The 18,214-nt window shown below is 41.6% G+C and overlaps 1 protein-coding gene across 1 annotated transcript; it reads left to right on the forward strand.

Moving 5' to 3' along the window:
- Window positions 1–12,035: 12,035 nt before the first annotated feature.
- On the forward strand, window positions 12,036–12,767 carry LOC124648456 (oleosin H1-like). Its single transcript, XM_047188227.1, has one exon. It carries the CDS (start codon window positions 12,036–12,038, stop codon window positions 12,765–12,767), a length of 732 nt encoding a protein of 243 aa, XP_047044183.1.
- The last annotated feature ends 5,447 nt before the right edge of the window (window positions 12,768–18,214 follow it).

Genomic DNA, 18,214 nt, shown 5'->3' on the forward strand with positions numbered 1-18,214 from the left:
GAGGAGCCAAGAAGCACGTTGAAGGTTGATGGTGGCGAAATGTGATGCGGCGCAACACCAGGGATTCCGGCGCCAACGTGGAACCTGCACAACACAACCAAAGTACTTTGCCCCAACGAAACAGTGAGGTTGTCAATCTCACCGGCTTGCCGTAACAAAGGATTAACCGTATTGTGTGGAAGATGATTGTTTGCAAGAAAATAGTAAAACAAGTATTGCAGTAGATTGTATGCGATGTAAAGAATAGGACCGGGGTCCACAGTTCACTAGAGGTGTCTCTCCCATAAGATAAAAGCATGTTGGGTGAACAAATTACAGTCGGGCAATTGACAAATAGAAAAGGGCATAACAATGCATATACATGATATGATAAATATAGTGAGATTTAATTGGGCATTACGACAAAGTACATAGACCGCCATCCAACCGCATCTATGCCTAAAAAGTCCACCTTCGAGGTTATCATCCGAACTCCATTCAGTATTAAGTTGCAAAGCAACGTACAATTGCATTAAGTATGGTGCGTAATGTAATCAACAACTACATCCTTAGACATAGCATCAATGTTTTATCCCTAGTGGCAACAGACACAGCACAACCTTAGAACTTTCTCGTCACCGTCCCGGTATCAATGCAGGCATGAACCCACTATCGAGCATAAATACTCCTCTTGGAGTTAAGAGCAAAAACTTGGCCAGAGCCTCTACTAATAACGGAGAGCATGCAAGATCATAAACAACACATAAGTAATAGATTGATAATCATCATAACATAGTATTCTCTATCCATCGGATCCCGACAAACACAACATATAGTATTACAGATAGATGATCTTGATCATGTTAGGTGATGGCGTGTAACTCACACGTTCGTTGGGAACCCCAAGAGGAAGGTATGATGCGCACAGCAGCAAGTTTTCCCTCAGAAAGAAACCAAGGTTTAATCGAACCAGGTAGGAGCCAAGAAGCACGTTGAAGGTTGATGGTCGCGAAATGTGATGCGGCGCAACACCAGTGGATTCCGGCGCCAACGCGGAACCCGCACAACACAACCCAAGTACTTTGTCCCAACGAAACAGATGAGGTTGTCAATCTCACCGGCTTGCTGTAACAAAGGATTAAACGTATCGAGTGGAAGATGTTTGCAAGAAAATAGTAAAACACAATTGCAGTAGAATTTATGCTATGTAAAGAATAGGACCGGGGTCCACAGTTCACTAGAGGTGTCTCTCCCATAAGATAAAAGCATGTTGGGTGAACAAATTACAGTCGGGCAATTGACAAATAGAGAAAGGCATAACAATGCATATACATGATATGATAAATATAGTGAGATTTAATTGGGCATTACGACAAAGTACATAGACCGCCATCCAACCGCATCTATGCCTAAAAAGTCCACCTTCAGAGTTATCATCCGAACCCCATTCAGTATTAAGTTGCTAAGCAACAGCACAATTGCATTAAGTATGGTGCGTAATGTAATCAACAACTACATCCTTAGACATAGCATCAATGTTTTATCCCTAGTGGCAACAACACAACACAACCTTAGAACTTTCCGTCACCGTCCTCAGTGTCAATGCAGGCATGAACCCACTATCGAGCATAAATACTCCCTCTTGGAGTTAAGAGTAAAAACTTGGCCGCAGCCTCTACTAATAACGGAGAGCATGCAAGATCATAAACAACACATAAACAATAGATTGATAATCACCATAATCATAGTACTCTCTATCCATCGGATCCCGACAAACACAACATATAGAATTACATATAGATGATCTTGATCATGTTAGGCAGCTCACAAGATCCAACAATGAAGCACAACAAGGAGAAGACGACCATCTAGCTACTGCTATGGACCCATGGTCCAGGGGTGAACTACTCACTCATCACTCCGGAGGCGATCATGGCGATGAAGAGTCCTCCGGGAGATGAATCCCCTCTCCGGCAGGGTGCCGGAGGCGATCTCCCGAATCCCCCGAGATGGGATCGCGGCGGCGGCGTCTCCGGAAGGTTTTCCGTATCGTGGCTCTCGGCACCGGGGTTTCGCGACGGAAGCTTTAAGTAGGCGGAAGGGTAGGTCGGGGGCCACACGAGGGGCCCAGGGGTAGGCCGGCGCGCCGTGGCCTCGGGCCGCGCCGCCCTAGCTCCCGGCTGCCTCGTGGCCCCACTTCGTTGACTCTTCGGTCTTCCGGAAGCTTCGTGCAAAAATAGGACCCCGGGCGAAAGTTTCGTCCAATTCCGAGAATATTTCCTTACTAGGATTTCTGAAACCAAAAACAAGCAGAAACAAAGAACTCAGCTCTTCGGCATCTTGTTAATAGGTTAGTTCCGTAAAATGCATAAATATGACATATAATGTGCATAAAACATGTAGGTATCATCAATAAAGTAGCATGGAACATAAGAAATTATCGATACGTTGGAGACGTATCAGCATCCCCAAGCTTAGTTCTGCTCGTCCCGAGCAGGTAAAACGATAACAAAGATAATTTCTGAAGTGACATGCCATCATAATCTTGATCATACTATTTGTAAACATATGTAATGAATGCATCGATCAAAACAAAGGTAATGACATGAGTAAACAAGTGAATCATATAGCAAAGACTTTTCATGAATAGTACTTCAAGACAAGCATCAATAAGTCTTGCATAAGAGTTAACTCATAAAGCAATAAATCAAAGTAAAGGTGTTGAAGCAACACAAAGGAAGATTAAGTTTCAGCGGTTGCTTTCAACTTATAACATGTATATCTCATGGATATCGTCAACATAAAGTAATATAACAAGTGCAATATGCAAGTATGTAGGAATCAATGCACAGTTCACACAAGTGTTTGCTTCTTAAGGTGGAAGGAGATAGGTAAACTGACTCAACAATAAAAGTAAAAGAAAGGTCCTTCAAAGAGGAAAGCATCGATTGTTGTATTTGTGCTAGAGCTTTTATTTTGAAAACATGAAACAATTTTGTTAACGGTAGTAATAAAGCATATGAGTTATGTAAATTATATCTTACAAGTTGCAAGCCTCATGCATAGTATACTAATAGTGCCCGCACCTTGTCCTACTTAGCTTGGACTACCGGATCTTTGCATGCCATGTTTCAACCAAGTGTCACAAAGGGGTACCTCCATGCCGCCTCGTACAAAGGTCTAAGGAGAAAGCTCGCATTTTGGATTTCTCGCTTTTGATTATTCTCAACTTAGACATCCATACCGGGACAACATGGACAACAGATAATGGACTCCTCTTAAATGCATAAGCATGTAGCAATGATTATTATTCTCATATGAGATTGAGGATATATGTCCAAAACTGAAACTTCCACCATGATTCATGGATTTAGTTAGCGGCCCAATGTTCTTCTCTAACAATTTTGCATGCTCCAACCACTAAAATGATAGATCCTTCGGACAAGACGGACATGCATAGCAACTCACATGATATTCAACAATAGTTGATGGCGTTCCCTGAAGCATGGTTATCGCACAACAAGCAACTTAATAAAAGATAAAGTGCATAAGTACATATTCAATACTACGATAGTTTTTAAGGCTATTTTGTCCCATGAGCTATATATTGCAAAGGTGAATGATGGAATTTTAAAGGTAGCACTCAAGCAATTTACTTTGGAATGGCGGAGAAATACCATGTAGTAGGTAGGTATGTTGGACACAAATGGCATAGTGGTTGGCTCAAGGATTTTGGATGCATGAGAAGTATTCCCTCTCGATACAAGGTTTAGGCTAGCAAGGTTATTTGAAGCAAACTCAAGGATGAACAAGTGCAGCAAGACTCACATAAAAGACATATTGTAAACATTATAAGACTCTACACTCGTCTTCCTTGTTGTTCAAAACTCAATACTAGATATTATCTAGACCTTAGAGAGACCAAATATGCAAATCAAATTTTAGCAAGCTCTATGTATTTCTTCATTAATGGGTGCAAAGCATATGATGCAAGAGCTTAATCATGAGCACAACAATTGCCAAGTATCACATTATCCAAGACATTTTAGAATTACTACATGTAGCATTTTCCAATTCCAACCATATAACAATTTAACGAAGAAGAAACTTCGCCTTGAACATTATGAGTAAAGCCTAAGGACACATGTGTCCATATGCAACAGCGGAGCGTGTCTCTCTCCCACAAAGTGAATGCTAGGATCCATTTTATTCAAACAAAACAAAAACAAAAACAAACCGACGCTCCTAGTAAAGAACACAAGATGTGATTGAATAAAAATATAGTTTCGGGGAGGAACCCGATGATGTTGTCGATGAAGAAGGGGATGCCTTGGGCATCCCCAAGCTTAGACGCTTGAGTCTTCTTAAAATATGCAGGGGTGAACCACGGGGGCATCCCCAAGCTTAGAGCTTTCACTCCTCTTGATCATAGTATATCATTCTCCTCTCTTGACCCTTGAAAACTTCCTTCACACCAAACTTCAAGCAAACTCATTAGAGGGTTAGTGCACAATTAATAATTCACACATTCAGAGGTGACACAATCATTATTTTCACTTCTGGACATTGCATAATGCTACTGGACATTAATGGATCAAAGAAATAAATCCAATATAGCAAAAGAGGCAATGCGAAATAAAAGGCAGAATCTGTCAAAAACAGAACAGTCCGTAAAGACGAATTTAAAGCTGGCACCAGACTTGCTCAAATGGAAAAACTCAAAACTAATGAAAGTTGCGTACATATCTGAGGATCAAGCTCGTAAATTGGGAGATTTTTTCGAATTTTCTACAGAGGCCTGTGCCCAGATTCGTGACAGACAGCAATGCTGTTTCTGCGCAGCGATCCCAAATATAACATCAACTTTAACATAGAAACTTTACTTGGCACAAAAACATGATAAGGAGAGGTTGCTACAGTAGTAAACAACTTCCAAGACTCAACAAAACAAAAAATTGCTGTAGTAAAAACATGGGTTGTCTCCCATAAGCGCTTTTCTTTAACGCCTTTCAGCTAGGCGCAGAAAGTGCGAATCAAGTAACATCGAGAGTAGAAGCATCAACATCATAACTTGTTCTAATAATAGAATCAAAAGGCAACTTCATTCTCTTTCTAGGGAAGTGTTCCATACCTTTCTTGAGAGGAAATTGGTATTTAATATTACCTTCCCTCATATCAATAACAGCACCAACAGTTCGAAGAAAGGTCTTCCCAACACAATAGGACAAGATGCATTGCATTCGATATCCAAGACAACAAAATCAACGGGGGCAAGGTTATTGTTAACCGTAATGTGCACATTATCAATCCTCCCCAAAGGTTTCTTTTGAACATTATCGGCAAGATTAACATCCAAATAACAATTATTCAATGGTGGCAAGTCAAGCATATCATAAATCTTTTTAGGCATAACAGAAATACTTGCACCAAGATCACATAAAGCATTACATTCAAAGTCATTGAATTTCATTTTAATGATGGGCTCCCAACCATCTTCTAACTTTCTAGGAATAGAAGTTTCAAGCTTTAGTTTCTCTTCTCTAGCTTTTATGAGAGCATTTGTAATATGTTTTGTAAAGGCTAAATTTATAGCACTAGCATTAGGACTTTTAGCAAGTTTTTGTAAGAACTTTATAACTTCAGAGATGTGGCAATCATCAAAATCTAAATCATTATGAGCTACAGCAATGGGATCATTGTTCCCAAGGTTGGAAAAAATTTCAGCAGTTTTATCACAAGCAGTTTCAGCAGTTTTAGCAATTTCAGGCAGTTTTGTTCGCTTTGCACTAGGAGTAGAAGCATTGCCAACACCAATTATTTTACCATTGATAGTAGGAGGTGCAGCAACATGTGAAGAATTAGCATTACTAGTGGTGGTAATAGTCCAAACTTTAGCTACATTATTCTCTTTAGCTAGTTTTTCATTTTCTTCTCTATCCCACCTAGCACGCAGTTCAGCCATTAATCTTATATTTTCATTAATTCTAACTTGGATGGCATTTGCTGTAGTAGTAATCTTATTATCAATATCATTATTAGGCATAACTTTCAACTTTAAAAGATTAACATCGGAGGCAAGTCTATCAACTCTAGAAGCAATAGTATCAATTTTATCAAGCTTTTCCTCAACAGATTTGTTAAAAGCAGTTTGTGTACTAATAAATTCTTTAAGCATAGCTTCAAGACCAGAGGGTACATTCCTATTATTATTGTAAGAATTCCCATAAGAATGACCATAACCATTACCATTAGCAGAAGGATATGGCCTATAGTTATTACCGTAGTTGTTCCTATAAGCATTGTTGTTGAAATTATTATTTTTAATGAAATTCACATCAACATTTTCTTCTTGAGCAACCAATGAAGCTAAAGGAACATTATTTGGATCAACATTAGATCTACCATTCACAAGCATAGACATAATCACATCAATCTTATCACTCAAGGAAGAGGTTTCTTCAACAGAATTTACCTTCTTACCTTGTGGAGCTCTTTCCGTGTGCCATTCAGAGTAATTTATCATCATATCATCAAGAAGTTTTGTAGCCGCCCCCAATGTGATGGACATAAAGGTACCTCCAAGCAGCTGAATCCAATAAATTCCGCGAAGAAAAATTTAGTCCCGCATAGAAGGTTTGGATGATCATCCAAGTAGTCAATCCATGGGTTGGGCAATTCTTTACCAAAGTTTTCATTCTCTCCCATGCTTGAGCAACATGTTCAGTATCTAATTGCTTAAAATTCATTATGCTACTTCTCAAAGATATAATTTTAGCGGGAGGATAATATCTACCAATAAAAGCATCCTTGCATTTAGTCCATGAATCAATACTATTCTTAGGCAAAGATAGCAACCAATCTTTAGCTCTTCCTCTTAATGAGAAAGGAAACACTTTCAATTTAATAATATCACCATCTACATCCTTATACTTTTGCATTTCACAAAGTTCAACAAAATTATTGAGATGGGCAAGCAGCATCATCGAACTAGCACCGTAAAATTGATCTCTCATGACAAGATTTAGTAAAGCAGGTTTAATTTCAAAGAATTCTCGCTGTAGTAGCAGGTGGAGCAATAGGTGTGCATAGGAAATCATTATTATTTGCATTTGTGAAGTCACACAACTTAGTATTTTCAGGGGTATTCATTTTAGCAACGGTAAATAAAACAAACTAGATAAAGTAAATGCAAGTAACTAATTAATTTTTTTGTGTTTTTGATATAGAGAGCAAGACAGTAAATAAAGTAAAACTAGCAACTAATTTTTTTTTGTATTTTGTTTAGGTGCAGCAAACAAAGTAGTAAATAAAATAAAGCAAGACAAAAACAAAGTAAAGAGATTGGGAAGTGGAGACTCCCCTTGCAGCGTGTCTTGATCTCCCCGGCAACGGCACCAGAAATTTGTTGTTGCCGTGGGAGTTAGCAATCTCTGTGGTGTAACTTTTTCTTCAGTTCCCCGGCAACGGCGCCAGAAAAAGAGCTTGATGGCGTGTAACTCACACGTTCGTTGGGAACCCCAAGAGGAAGGTATGATGCGCACAGTAGCAAGTTTCCCTCAGAAAGAAACCAAGGTTTAATCGAACCAAGTAGGAGCCAAGAAGCACGTTGAAGGTTGATGGTCGCGAAATGTGATGCGGCGCAACACCAGGGATTCCGGCGCCAACGCGGAACCTGCACAACACAACCCAAGTACTTTGTCCCAACGAAACAGTGAGGTTGTCAATCTCACCGGCTTGCTGTAACAAAGGATTAAGCGTATCAAGTGGAAGATGTTTGCAAGAAAATAGTAAAACACAATTGCAGTAGAATTTATGCTATGTAAAGATTAGGACCGGGGTCCACAGTTCACTAGAGGTGTCTCTCCCATAAGATAAAAGCATGTTGGGTGAACAAATTACAGTCGGGCAATTGACAAATAGAGAAAGGCATAACAATGCATATACATGATATGATAAATATAGTGAGATTTAATTGGGCATTACGACAAAGTACATAGACCGCCATCCAACCGCATCTATGCCTAAAAAGTCCACCTTCAGAGTTATCATCCGAACCCCATTCAGTATTAAGTTGCTAAGCAACAGACAATTGCATTAAGTATGGTGCGTAATGTAATCAACAACTACATCCTTAGACATAGCATCAATGTTTTATCCCTAGTGGCAACAGCACAACACAACCTTAGAACTTTCTGTCACTGTCCCAGGTGTCAATGCAGGCATGAACCCACTATCGAGCATAAATACTCCCTCTTGGAGTTAAGAGTAAAAACTTGGCCAGAGCCTCTACTAATAACGGAGAGCATGCAAGATCATAAACAACACATAAACAATAGATTGATAATCACCATAATCATAGTACTCTCTATCCATCGGATCCCGACAAACACAACATATAGAATTACATATAGATGATCTTGATCATGTTAGGCAGCTCACAAGATCCAACAATGAAGCACAACAAGGAGAAGACGACCATCTAGCTACTGCTATGGACCCATGGTCCAGGGGTGAACTACTCACTCATCACTCCGGAGGCGATCATGGCGATGAAGAGTCCTCCGGGAGATGAATCCCCTCTCCGGCAGGGTGCCGGAGGCGATCTCCCGAATCCCCCGAGATGGGATTCGCGGCGGCGGCGTCTCCGGAAGGTTTTCCGTATCGTGGCTCTCGGCATCGGGGGTTTCGCGACGGAAGCTTTAAGTAGGCGGAAGGGTAGGTCAGGGGGCCACACGAGGGGCCCAGGGGGTAGGCCGGCGCGGCCAGGGCCTGGGCCGCGCCGCCCTAGCTCCTGGCTGCCTCGTGGCCCCACTTCGTTGACTCTTCGGTCTTCTGGAAGCTTCGTGCAAAAATAGGACTCTGGGCGAAAGTTTCGTCCAATTCCGAGAATATTTCCTTACTAGGATTTCTGAAACCAAAAACAGCAGAAAACAAGAATCGGCTCTTCGGCATCTTGTTAATAGGTTAGTTCCAGAAAATGCATAAATATGACATATAATGTGCATAAAACATGTAGGTATCATCAATAAAGTAGCATGGAACATAAGAAATTATCGATACGTTGGAGACGTATCATTAGGCAGCTCACAAGATCCAACAATGAAGCACAATTAGGAGAAGACGACCATCTAGCTACTGCTATGGACCCATAGTCCAGGGGTGAACTACTCACTCCGGAGGCGATCATGGCGATGAAGAGTCCTCCGGGAGATGAATCCCCTCTCCGGCAGGGTGCCGGAGGCGATCTCCTGAATCCCCCGAGATGGGATTCGCGGCGGCGGCGTCTCTGGAAGGTTTTCCGTATCGTGGCTCTCGGTACTGGGGGTTTCGCGACGGAGGCTTTAAATAGGCGAAAGGGCAAGGTCAGAGGGGGTCTGGTGGGGCCAGACACTAGGGCGGCGCGGCCAGGGCCTGGGCCGCGCCGCCACCATGTGTGGGCCCCACGTAGCCCCTCTCTGGCGACTCTCGGGTGTTCTGGATGCTTCCGGGCAAAATAGGAACCTGGGCGTTGATTTCGTCCAATTCCGAGAATATTTCCTTACTAGGATTTCTGAAACCAAAAACAGCAGAAAACAACAACTGGCTCTTCGGCATCTTGTTAATAGGTTAGTTCCAGAAAATGCGTAAATACGACATATAATGTGCATAAAACATGTAGATATCATCAATAATGTAGCATGGAACATAAGAAATTATCGATACGTTGGAGACGTATCAAGGTTTCTGGTTGTTCTTCCTCGAAAGAACCAACAGAGGTACCGTCAGCAGCTGGATTTTCCAGTTTGGGTGACTGGGAGTGCCTGAGAGTGTTCTTTCTTGCCAGCGAACACACAAAATCTTTGATGCCAACACTAGTTACGTTTCGTTATTTTACAATGTTTTAAATTTGTGTCAACCATGGTTCAAACTATGTATTAGTTTGTGAAAACAATGTTTCAAAATATGTCTTAGTTTGTGTAAACCATGTTCCGAATTATGTATTAGTTTGTGGAATGTTTCGTCTCTCTATTGAAATAAAAATGCAAAAAAAAACAAAAAAAAGAGTATTTTAATGGTAAAAAAATGTTTGGGAGCGGCGTTTGGGGGACGCGGCGACACGAACAAAACACGTCCCCCAAACGCTCGATCTGGCGCCATCTGGGGGAAGGTTTGGGGGACGCAGCTGGAGATGCTCTTAGGGTTTGGGTGGAGCTCGCGAGGCGGCGGAGAAGTGAAGTCGCCAGAGGGTGAATAAGGAGGGCCGAGGAGAGGGCTTGAGGTGGCACACTCCGGCTAGGCAACAACCCACAGCGTCGGACGGTCCAATTGAGCGGTGCGAGTTGAGATCTCCGTTCTGATATTGGGAGCCAGCGGGTGGCGGCGTGGGGCATATCGATCTGCTTAATAAAGGTGGTGGTCCTTGGATTCTTCTCGCTCTAAGACGGGGTTCGGCTTGATGTCTTCCCTCATTGATTTGGCCGTTGACCAGTTCTGGAAGGCTCCATCGACGATCTCCATTGGACGCCCGATGCTTGTGGATTGCTGGAACGGAATAGATTCGGTCGTGTGCACCCATATTTCTGGCCATGCAAATTTAGGAGGGGGTGACGCGAAGCTTCGCTGTCTTTTGCCATCATGGAACATATCGGTTTTCGATTTTCATGGAGAAGACGGTGGTGGTGAATGTCTTTACGTTGAGGTCTGAGTATAGTAATGGTAGGTTGTGTCTTCGAGGCGATGATAATTTTGCTTGGTGTTTCTTGACTTGCAGTAGCCGCATCAGTAAGCAGGGGCGCCAACACAAGAGGAGTACCGAGTTTTATCTTTTAAGGTGAAAATGTAAGATCTAGCATTAATTGGTTGTGCTTGTCAATAACCTTGTTGAAGGCATTGTTTTGAGAGCGCGGACTTTCTCTATGGTGAAAACCTACGATCTATGATCAGGCAAAGATGACGCTTATGCAATGTTTTTTTCTTAGAAGTGTCGCTTTTAGAAAATTAGACACCCGATGCTGTCTTGGTAATGGGTTCTTTTGGAGAATTAGACTCCCGATGCTGTCTTGCAATGGGTTGTGTTGCAGCTACAAGGTTTCGATCGCCGCAGCTGGATCTTTTGTTCTTTCTTCTTGTTCTTTTTACAGACGGTTATGTGCATCCATAATATATACTTAATACATTTCGTTGTTGCGGAATGTAATTGGCATCTTCAAGTATTAATGTATTTCTTTTGTGAAACAAAGTTATAGGTCAATATTTTTAGTCTTTTTCTTGAAGGAACTTTGATAGTTGTAGTTGTTTAGAAAGAAGATACCGCCGTCAAAACAGGTCAGTATTACCGTATATTTCTAGAGACTCACGAATTGGCACAATGCTTTTAGAAGGCCCTGAAATCCTTTTTGTTTTTGGTTATTTGTTTTCGAGGGGATGGAGACCCTAAACTGAAATTGTGACGACAATGAACTGAAATCGATGCATGCGGCAGTTTGCTATGTCCAAAATGGACATTTTGACCGAAAAGTCATTTTGCATCCTAGACACCAGTGCTCTCATCATATTAAATGTTTTGAAAAGAATATTTATTTGTTTTAAAAATTATGTAACAAAATTATATAAGGAGATGATGATGTATCCCACTAACATACAAAATCTCAATTATATATGCTTTTTTATTTTCTGAGTACACAAAAATGATAAAGCTTGATTTCTTTTTAAAGATTTGAATCGGTATTTTGAGATGCACTCATTTTTTATTTTTATGTAGCCTAAAATACACATTATTTCAGTTGAAAGTTTACACGTTTGTGGGATACATTATTGCCTACAACATAACTTATTTTCAGATTTTTCTAAAATTTAAAAATATGATTTTTAATCACTTTTATACAGAAGGATCAATGGTGCCTATGTGCACCAAATCTCCATCCCATTTTGATCCGGAAATAATGACGAGCACCGCAAGAAGCAGCAACAATCGATCGGCCGCTGCCGTTGCAGCTGCAACTTCCAAACACGCAGGTCGTGTGTGTGGGCGGAAGGTAAGCTCGTGCGCCGGAGAAGAGAAGGGATAGGATCATAGGATGCGTCGGTCGTACCAACATGTCACGCCATGGCACCGTTCTCGCGCATGCAGCTCAGGTGTCAGCCCCGTCGCCACGCACCCACCCGACGTGGCAGCCCGCCATGGCCTGCGCACACACTGCCGCTCTCTATATAGCCCGACATCTTACCAGGGCGCCACACCACCGTCGACCTCCGCCGCTTTAGCTACTGAACTCGCCATGTACACGGCCACGGCGTCGCCGCGCGCGCACCGGCAGCAGCAGTACCAGCCGCTGCGCCACATCGAGGGCCTCACGCTCCGGTCCGCGCTCCGCAGCAACCCGCAGGCGTCCGCGCTGGCCGTGGCCGCGCTCCTCGTCCCGCTCGGCGGCGCGCTGCTCGGCCTCTCCGGCCTCGTCCTGCTGGGGACGCTCTCCGGCGTTGCCCTCGCGGTGCCCCTCGTCGTGGTCTTCAGCCCCGTGCTCGTGCCCGCCGCGCTCGGGGCGGCCCTCGCCGTGGCGGGCCTCGTCGCCGCCGGCGCTCTGGGCGTGTCGGGACTGTCGACGCTCGTCTGGATCGCGGGGTACGTTCGGAGAGGCGGCGCCCGCGGCGACACCGGCGCGGTGGCCGGGATGGTGGTGAAGCCTCTGGACAGCGGGAAGCGGCACGTCGAGGAAGGGGCGCCGCCGACGTTCGTCGGGCACCGGCTCCGAGACTCGGGGGCGGGCGGGTTGAGCAGCAAAGCGAAGGACGTCGCCATCGCTTCTTAGACCTGTACTGTACGGGGTGAACGTACGCCGTCGTGTTGAGCGGTCTTGCAAGATCAAGATGTATGCATTTAGCTCGTCGAAATCATTGTATATGTACTGTTTAGTTGATGAGAGACTAGATCAAGAACGTTATCGCAATAACATATGCAGACTAGACCGAGAACGTTATCGCAATAACATATACTTATAAGTGGGTTTCATTTGACCCTGGGCCATTATGTCCAGTATCGTAACTGATTGTACGTTTCAGCACTTGTTCAAGCTTCTTTGCTTGTGCTCTCTGTTTGAAATACATCCTGACCTTAGAATAAGGTTTTGTTGTTATCAACAGGAGAGTGGGCGAGCGAAAACAACGTAATTTTTAGATTTGAGCACTGTTGGTTTCAGCGTCCTGATCTTGGACAAATGGCATAGCATGTCTGGCTTTGATTAAGGAACAAATTGAAAAGATGGAACTGTAATGTAGAAGGGGTTTACAAGAGATTAGGAAAAGCCTTGTCGACAACATTGAGAGATTAGACAAGCTTGCTGAAGCTAGTTCTCTCAGTGTTGAAGATAGGGATTTGTTGTACACTTGTAGATACCAATTGAAAATTATTACTAAAGAAGAGGAAACTAAATGGCTACAGAGGTTAAAACAAAAAGAATTATTTGAAGGAGACAGTAACACAAGATACTATAATTTGAAAGCTAACGGTAGAAGAAGTAAAACCTGAATAACATATATGCTTAAAATAAGTAGGTGGGTTTTGTTAGACTCTGGACCATTTTGCCCAGTATCGAAACTGATTATACGTTTGAGCACTTGTTCAAGCTTCTTTGCTTGTGCTCTCTGTTGAAAGGGAGAATTGGTTATTTACCCAAAAGTTCACCTGCCTTGGATTATCTACCCAAAGTTGACTATACATTGGTTAATTACCCAATAAGGACTTGAAAGTAAAAAAATAATTATAGGAGGACCCTAACTAGAGCTGGTCATGACACGTTCGACGGGGAGTTCGTCCTTTAGATCGCACAAGCCCTTATCGAACCACCAGTTCAGCCATACACCAGATCAAAAAAAGTTCACGCATGCACGTCCCGTCCGCGCCGCTCCCGACGGCAGCGTCTACCGCTGAGCGACGCCATCACAGCCATCCGACGCCATTGTAGCCGTTCCGGCGCCGTCCGCCCTTCAGCAACGCGTTCTGCTCGTAATTGTCACCCTTGCCGTCGTCCGGCCGCCGACAGCCTGTGCACAGTATACGTCCCTGATCCCCACCTTACTGTGCTCTTTCTGATGTTGTATCGCGAGTGCCTCCAAAAATTCATGCCTGTTCTACCTTACAAGTGAGTCGACAATTGATTAGTGTTGATTCACCCTGAGGTAATTCGCGACCTGATTCATATTGCTTCAGCCTGCCATATTCTTGCTTGTATAAAATTTCGACAAAGATTCCTGGTTAGAATTAGTGGCCAAACCTGCGTGCATGTATGGTGGCCAAAGAGGTGCGAACACACCCTACACAAGTCATTTGTCCATCAGATAGTATAAGGCTATCAGATATGTGATCCTAGAAGATGTCGCTCTCAAACTGCAGCGCTCCAGCTGCCTGCTAATTTATACTCAACTAGATTTAGATGTGCGCCTTGGCGCACGACCCCGTTTAGTTCATGTTGATATTCATTTTGTATAACAAAGGTAAAATTTGACTACCAACATGACAAAACATTTCTTAGGTTTTACAAAACGGTGTCTCCAGAATGAAATTGGGATAAAGCACACGAAACTACCTAACATGATATGGCATCTAATACAAAATCCATGCCATGTAATCAGCAAATCAACAATGAATTAACCAATTATTTAATCAGATGTGAATCTTTGAGATTTCTTTATGAAATATTAAAAAAAAACATCACTGGGAAACACAAGGAAATACATACCGATGGTAGTCTAGTAAGAGTAACACACATTGCTCCTACATACATAAAAGTTACATATTGGAGAGCACTGGGAAATACACATCAGTGGTAGTCTTAAGCTCGAGCAAAGCACACTGCTATACATACATATAATTGTTACATATACAAAAGTCTCGAGAAAATACAGCTAGTAGATGCATGCTCAATCTCTAACCTTCTTGAGTTGCAAGACGAATGTAGGTAGATACAGTAGCATTATCTACTCGTCACCACTGAGAAGCCACGTACCACTGTAAATAACAGGTTATGAAAGTGGCAAGCATATTCAATGTATTTTTCAATGAGGAAAAATGCTAATAGATATAAATAGGAGTAGAAGGATATAATGAACCGATAAACCACAATAGTTATCAATTTCTCAGAATGAGACATGCCCTTTTTGAATCAACACAATTTATGCCTTTATTACTTCATATTTTCAGGTTTCCCATACGGATTGATGCCTTTTTTGTATGCAGAATTAGGGATAAGCCTCTACTCCCCTATTCAGAGCTCTTGTAATATCATAACCCCGTAATATATTTATCAGGCCACTGGTTAGGACTTTGTATATTTCCCTTTCGCTTTCATGAAGTAGTAAGTTTTAAAATTTTGAACCATTACCAACTCGAACAGTCTTTTTTTTTTTGCTTTCATAAAGGGCATACACCTAATGCTTTGTAATACCTACCATGGGTATTTCCTTTTTCACAAACAAAAAAACATGACTGGGTCTGGACATTGTCCTCAATATATACGCCAAAATGGATTCATTAATTTTCCAGTGCATAAATAGCTAAATCAAATCTACATTCCAATCTGCAACTAAATACAAAAGATACGTGGGCAATGTTAAGCCCAAATGTTGCATATATAAGCTTCTATATATACTACATAATATAGATGTATTCTTCAGACAAATAAACTTCAGAAAAACATCAAACACACAAGATGTGATGTTTTATAGTCGAGACAAGGGTCACTTACCGCCGCCATGTAATTTCTTCGAGAACGGCAGCACCAAGAAAAAGGCATACATACATTTCATTAGGAACCTCGACATAAAGCATCACTCATGCCTCCTCAAGAAGGCTTTCCCTGAAATAATAGATAAATATTTTGACCACATTTACTTGACAGGTAAAAAAGGAAGTAAGCTTAGATAGATTGGCAAAGACTAAAGATAAGAAACCAGAAAATGTAAAGGGACTGGCTCATGACACATCAATTGATAATTAAGGGATATGTTCAACAACCTGCTTGAACATATGAAGCTGAGAGTGCAAGTACATTATAATGGTCTAAAATTACATATTGTAGGATGCCAAAGCAATATTTTTAATATGGGGGCCTATTTATTCGCTCAAACTGAATGGGGCTTTGCATTTTGAGCTATTAATCGCAATCATGAAATGTCCTGCCTTTCGCCTTGAAGATGTGGTTCATATCCAGAGATTAAGCACTGATAATCCAAAAATGCAGCCCAAATAAATAACAGTACATGTATAGAAAAGGCACATAAATGGTAAACCACATGAACCAATGGTTTTTGAATGAAAGAACTGAAGATTTCTCCCACGATCACACATACACATATACATATAATTGCATGATAGCATATAGCTAGGGGGAAAATCATATATACGAACAAAATAAAAGCCATCCAAGTTGGTCACATGAGACCTGAATATGATTCAGTCGCACATCTAGTTTAGTCAGAACAGACACCCAATTTATTGCTCAAACTTTTGTCTTTTATGGCCTAGCTGAAATTCATGGGTAAACTTAAGAAACAAGGAGACCGAGAAAATTGCCAGAAATCAATTATTTTCTAGAAGACCAATTTACCACCAAGAGCTCCATACTCGATTAGATTTTGATATCAAACATGCATAAAAAAACAAAGGCAGAGTAGTGTAGAACAACTGACAATGTGATACAGAGCACATTAAATTCATAGGAATAATATAAAGTCCACATGAGAAAATGTCAACTGGATTTTTATAAATAAACAGAATTAGGAATGGGATTTGCTCCAGGCAGACCTAGCAAATCAATAACAAACAACGACAGCACACCAAATGAGAAACATTAAACTGTAGCAAAATTACGAAGTCGCTCCTAGTGAAATAACATGAAGTAGATGATGCTTAAAAGTAAAAAGGGCAGATACATGTATTCCTTGGTGTCTACCCGTATTTGAATAGAGACCAACGATTCTATACATGGTGTCCTTAGTATGTTAGTAACATTGTGCAAAGACAGCAATATCGCTAGTACCAACGCCCTGCTCTGACCGAGGATATCCATCCCAATGCGCTGCGAGGATCTGACCAATCACCATGAATCCCACAAACATTAGTCTCTTTTCGTATCTCGGCATCGCCAAAAAAAAAACTTGGAGCAAAGCACGAGCAAGGAGAACATCCTGAACGACACCTTCTAGCAGGTAGCAAAATTAGCAAGGTACTATAAGAGAAATAATTTCAATTGTCTAATCTTTTCTTCTTTCAGGGAAATGCTAAATGTATTTTAATCAACTAACCTTCCTTTATTTCAGGTACCTTTTGGTAAATAATGTAAATCTTAGATCAAAATCCTTGTGCATATATGATAGATCTTAAATGTCATGTCGACCTGCACAAGTACCAAAAGTCAAATATTTTTTTAGACATGACTACAGTAGCATGCATATGAAGTAATCCGAATTACTAACACTACTGGAACTAATGGCGCACCTATCTTCAGTAAGAATCACCTTTTAATACTATTATTACTTTCATAATTCTTTTCAGAAGTAATATAAGTCATTAGATAAAATTATTTTAGCATACACCTAGCACAAAACAACAATGAAATTTATATCTTTTTAGAAACACATCAATTATTAAAATATTCAAAGAAACGCCTTGCATGTTCTAACCCATAGGGATATGCCACCATGGAAATCTTCTGCACCAGGAGCAGTTTCCAGCGACGACATCGTCGCTCCGGCCGGCACGGATGCAACCCAATCAGCTTGTCAATTCTACTTCTTGCTGTAGGTTAAGCCCATCAAAAGTGGTACTCTTTTTTCGAATCTTATGATGCATGGGAACTATGAGTAAATAACTAACCTCGTACAAATTTCAGCCTATCGGGTTAAAGCGAAACTGGTCAGGACTATACCTGGCTTTTCTCCAAATATGTCTACGTGTGTGTAAAAAGTAACAATATAAAGTTTTGTTTAGCTCAAGTTTGCTGGACTTAAATCATCAGTTAAAACGAACCGAAAGCTATACCTGAAGCATGGGAAATAGCTTTCTCCTGGGAGAAGGTTCTGGCGAAAGCAGTTCCTGGGTTCTCCCTTCTCTGGCCTTGTTCCTCCTTGCGATGCCATTGTTGGTGTTGCGTAGCAGCAACCATCTAAATAATTGGATCAGTATGTCATTAATAATATTCATATATCAGACAGTTACATGAATGACATACAGAAGTCCGAAATTTCCTTCAGAAAAGAGGAA

The sequence above is a fragment of the Lolium rigidum genome, chromosome 1, assembly GCF_022539505.1.
Source record: "Lolium rigidum isolate FL_2022 chromosome 1, APGP_CSIRO_Lrig_0.1, whole genome shotgun sequence".
Classification (NCBI taxonomy): Eukaryota; Viridiplantae; Streptophyta; class Magnoliopsida; order Poales; family Poaceae; genus Lolium; species Lolium rigidum.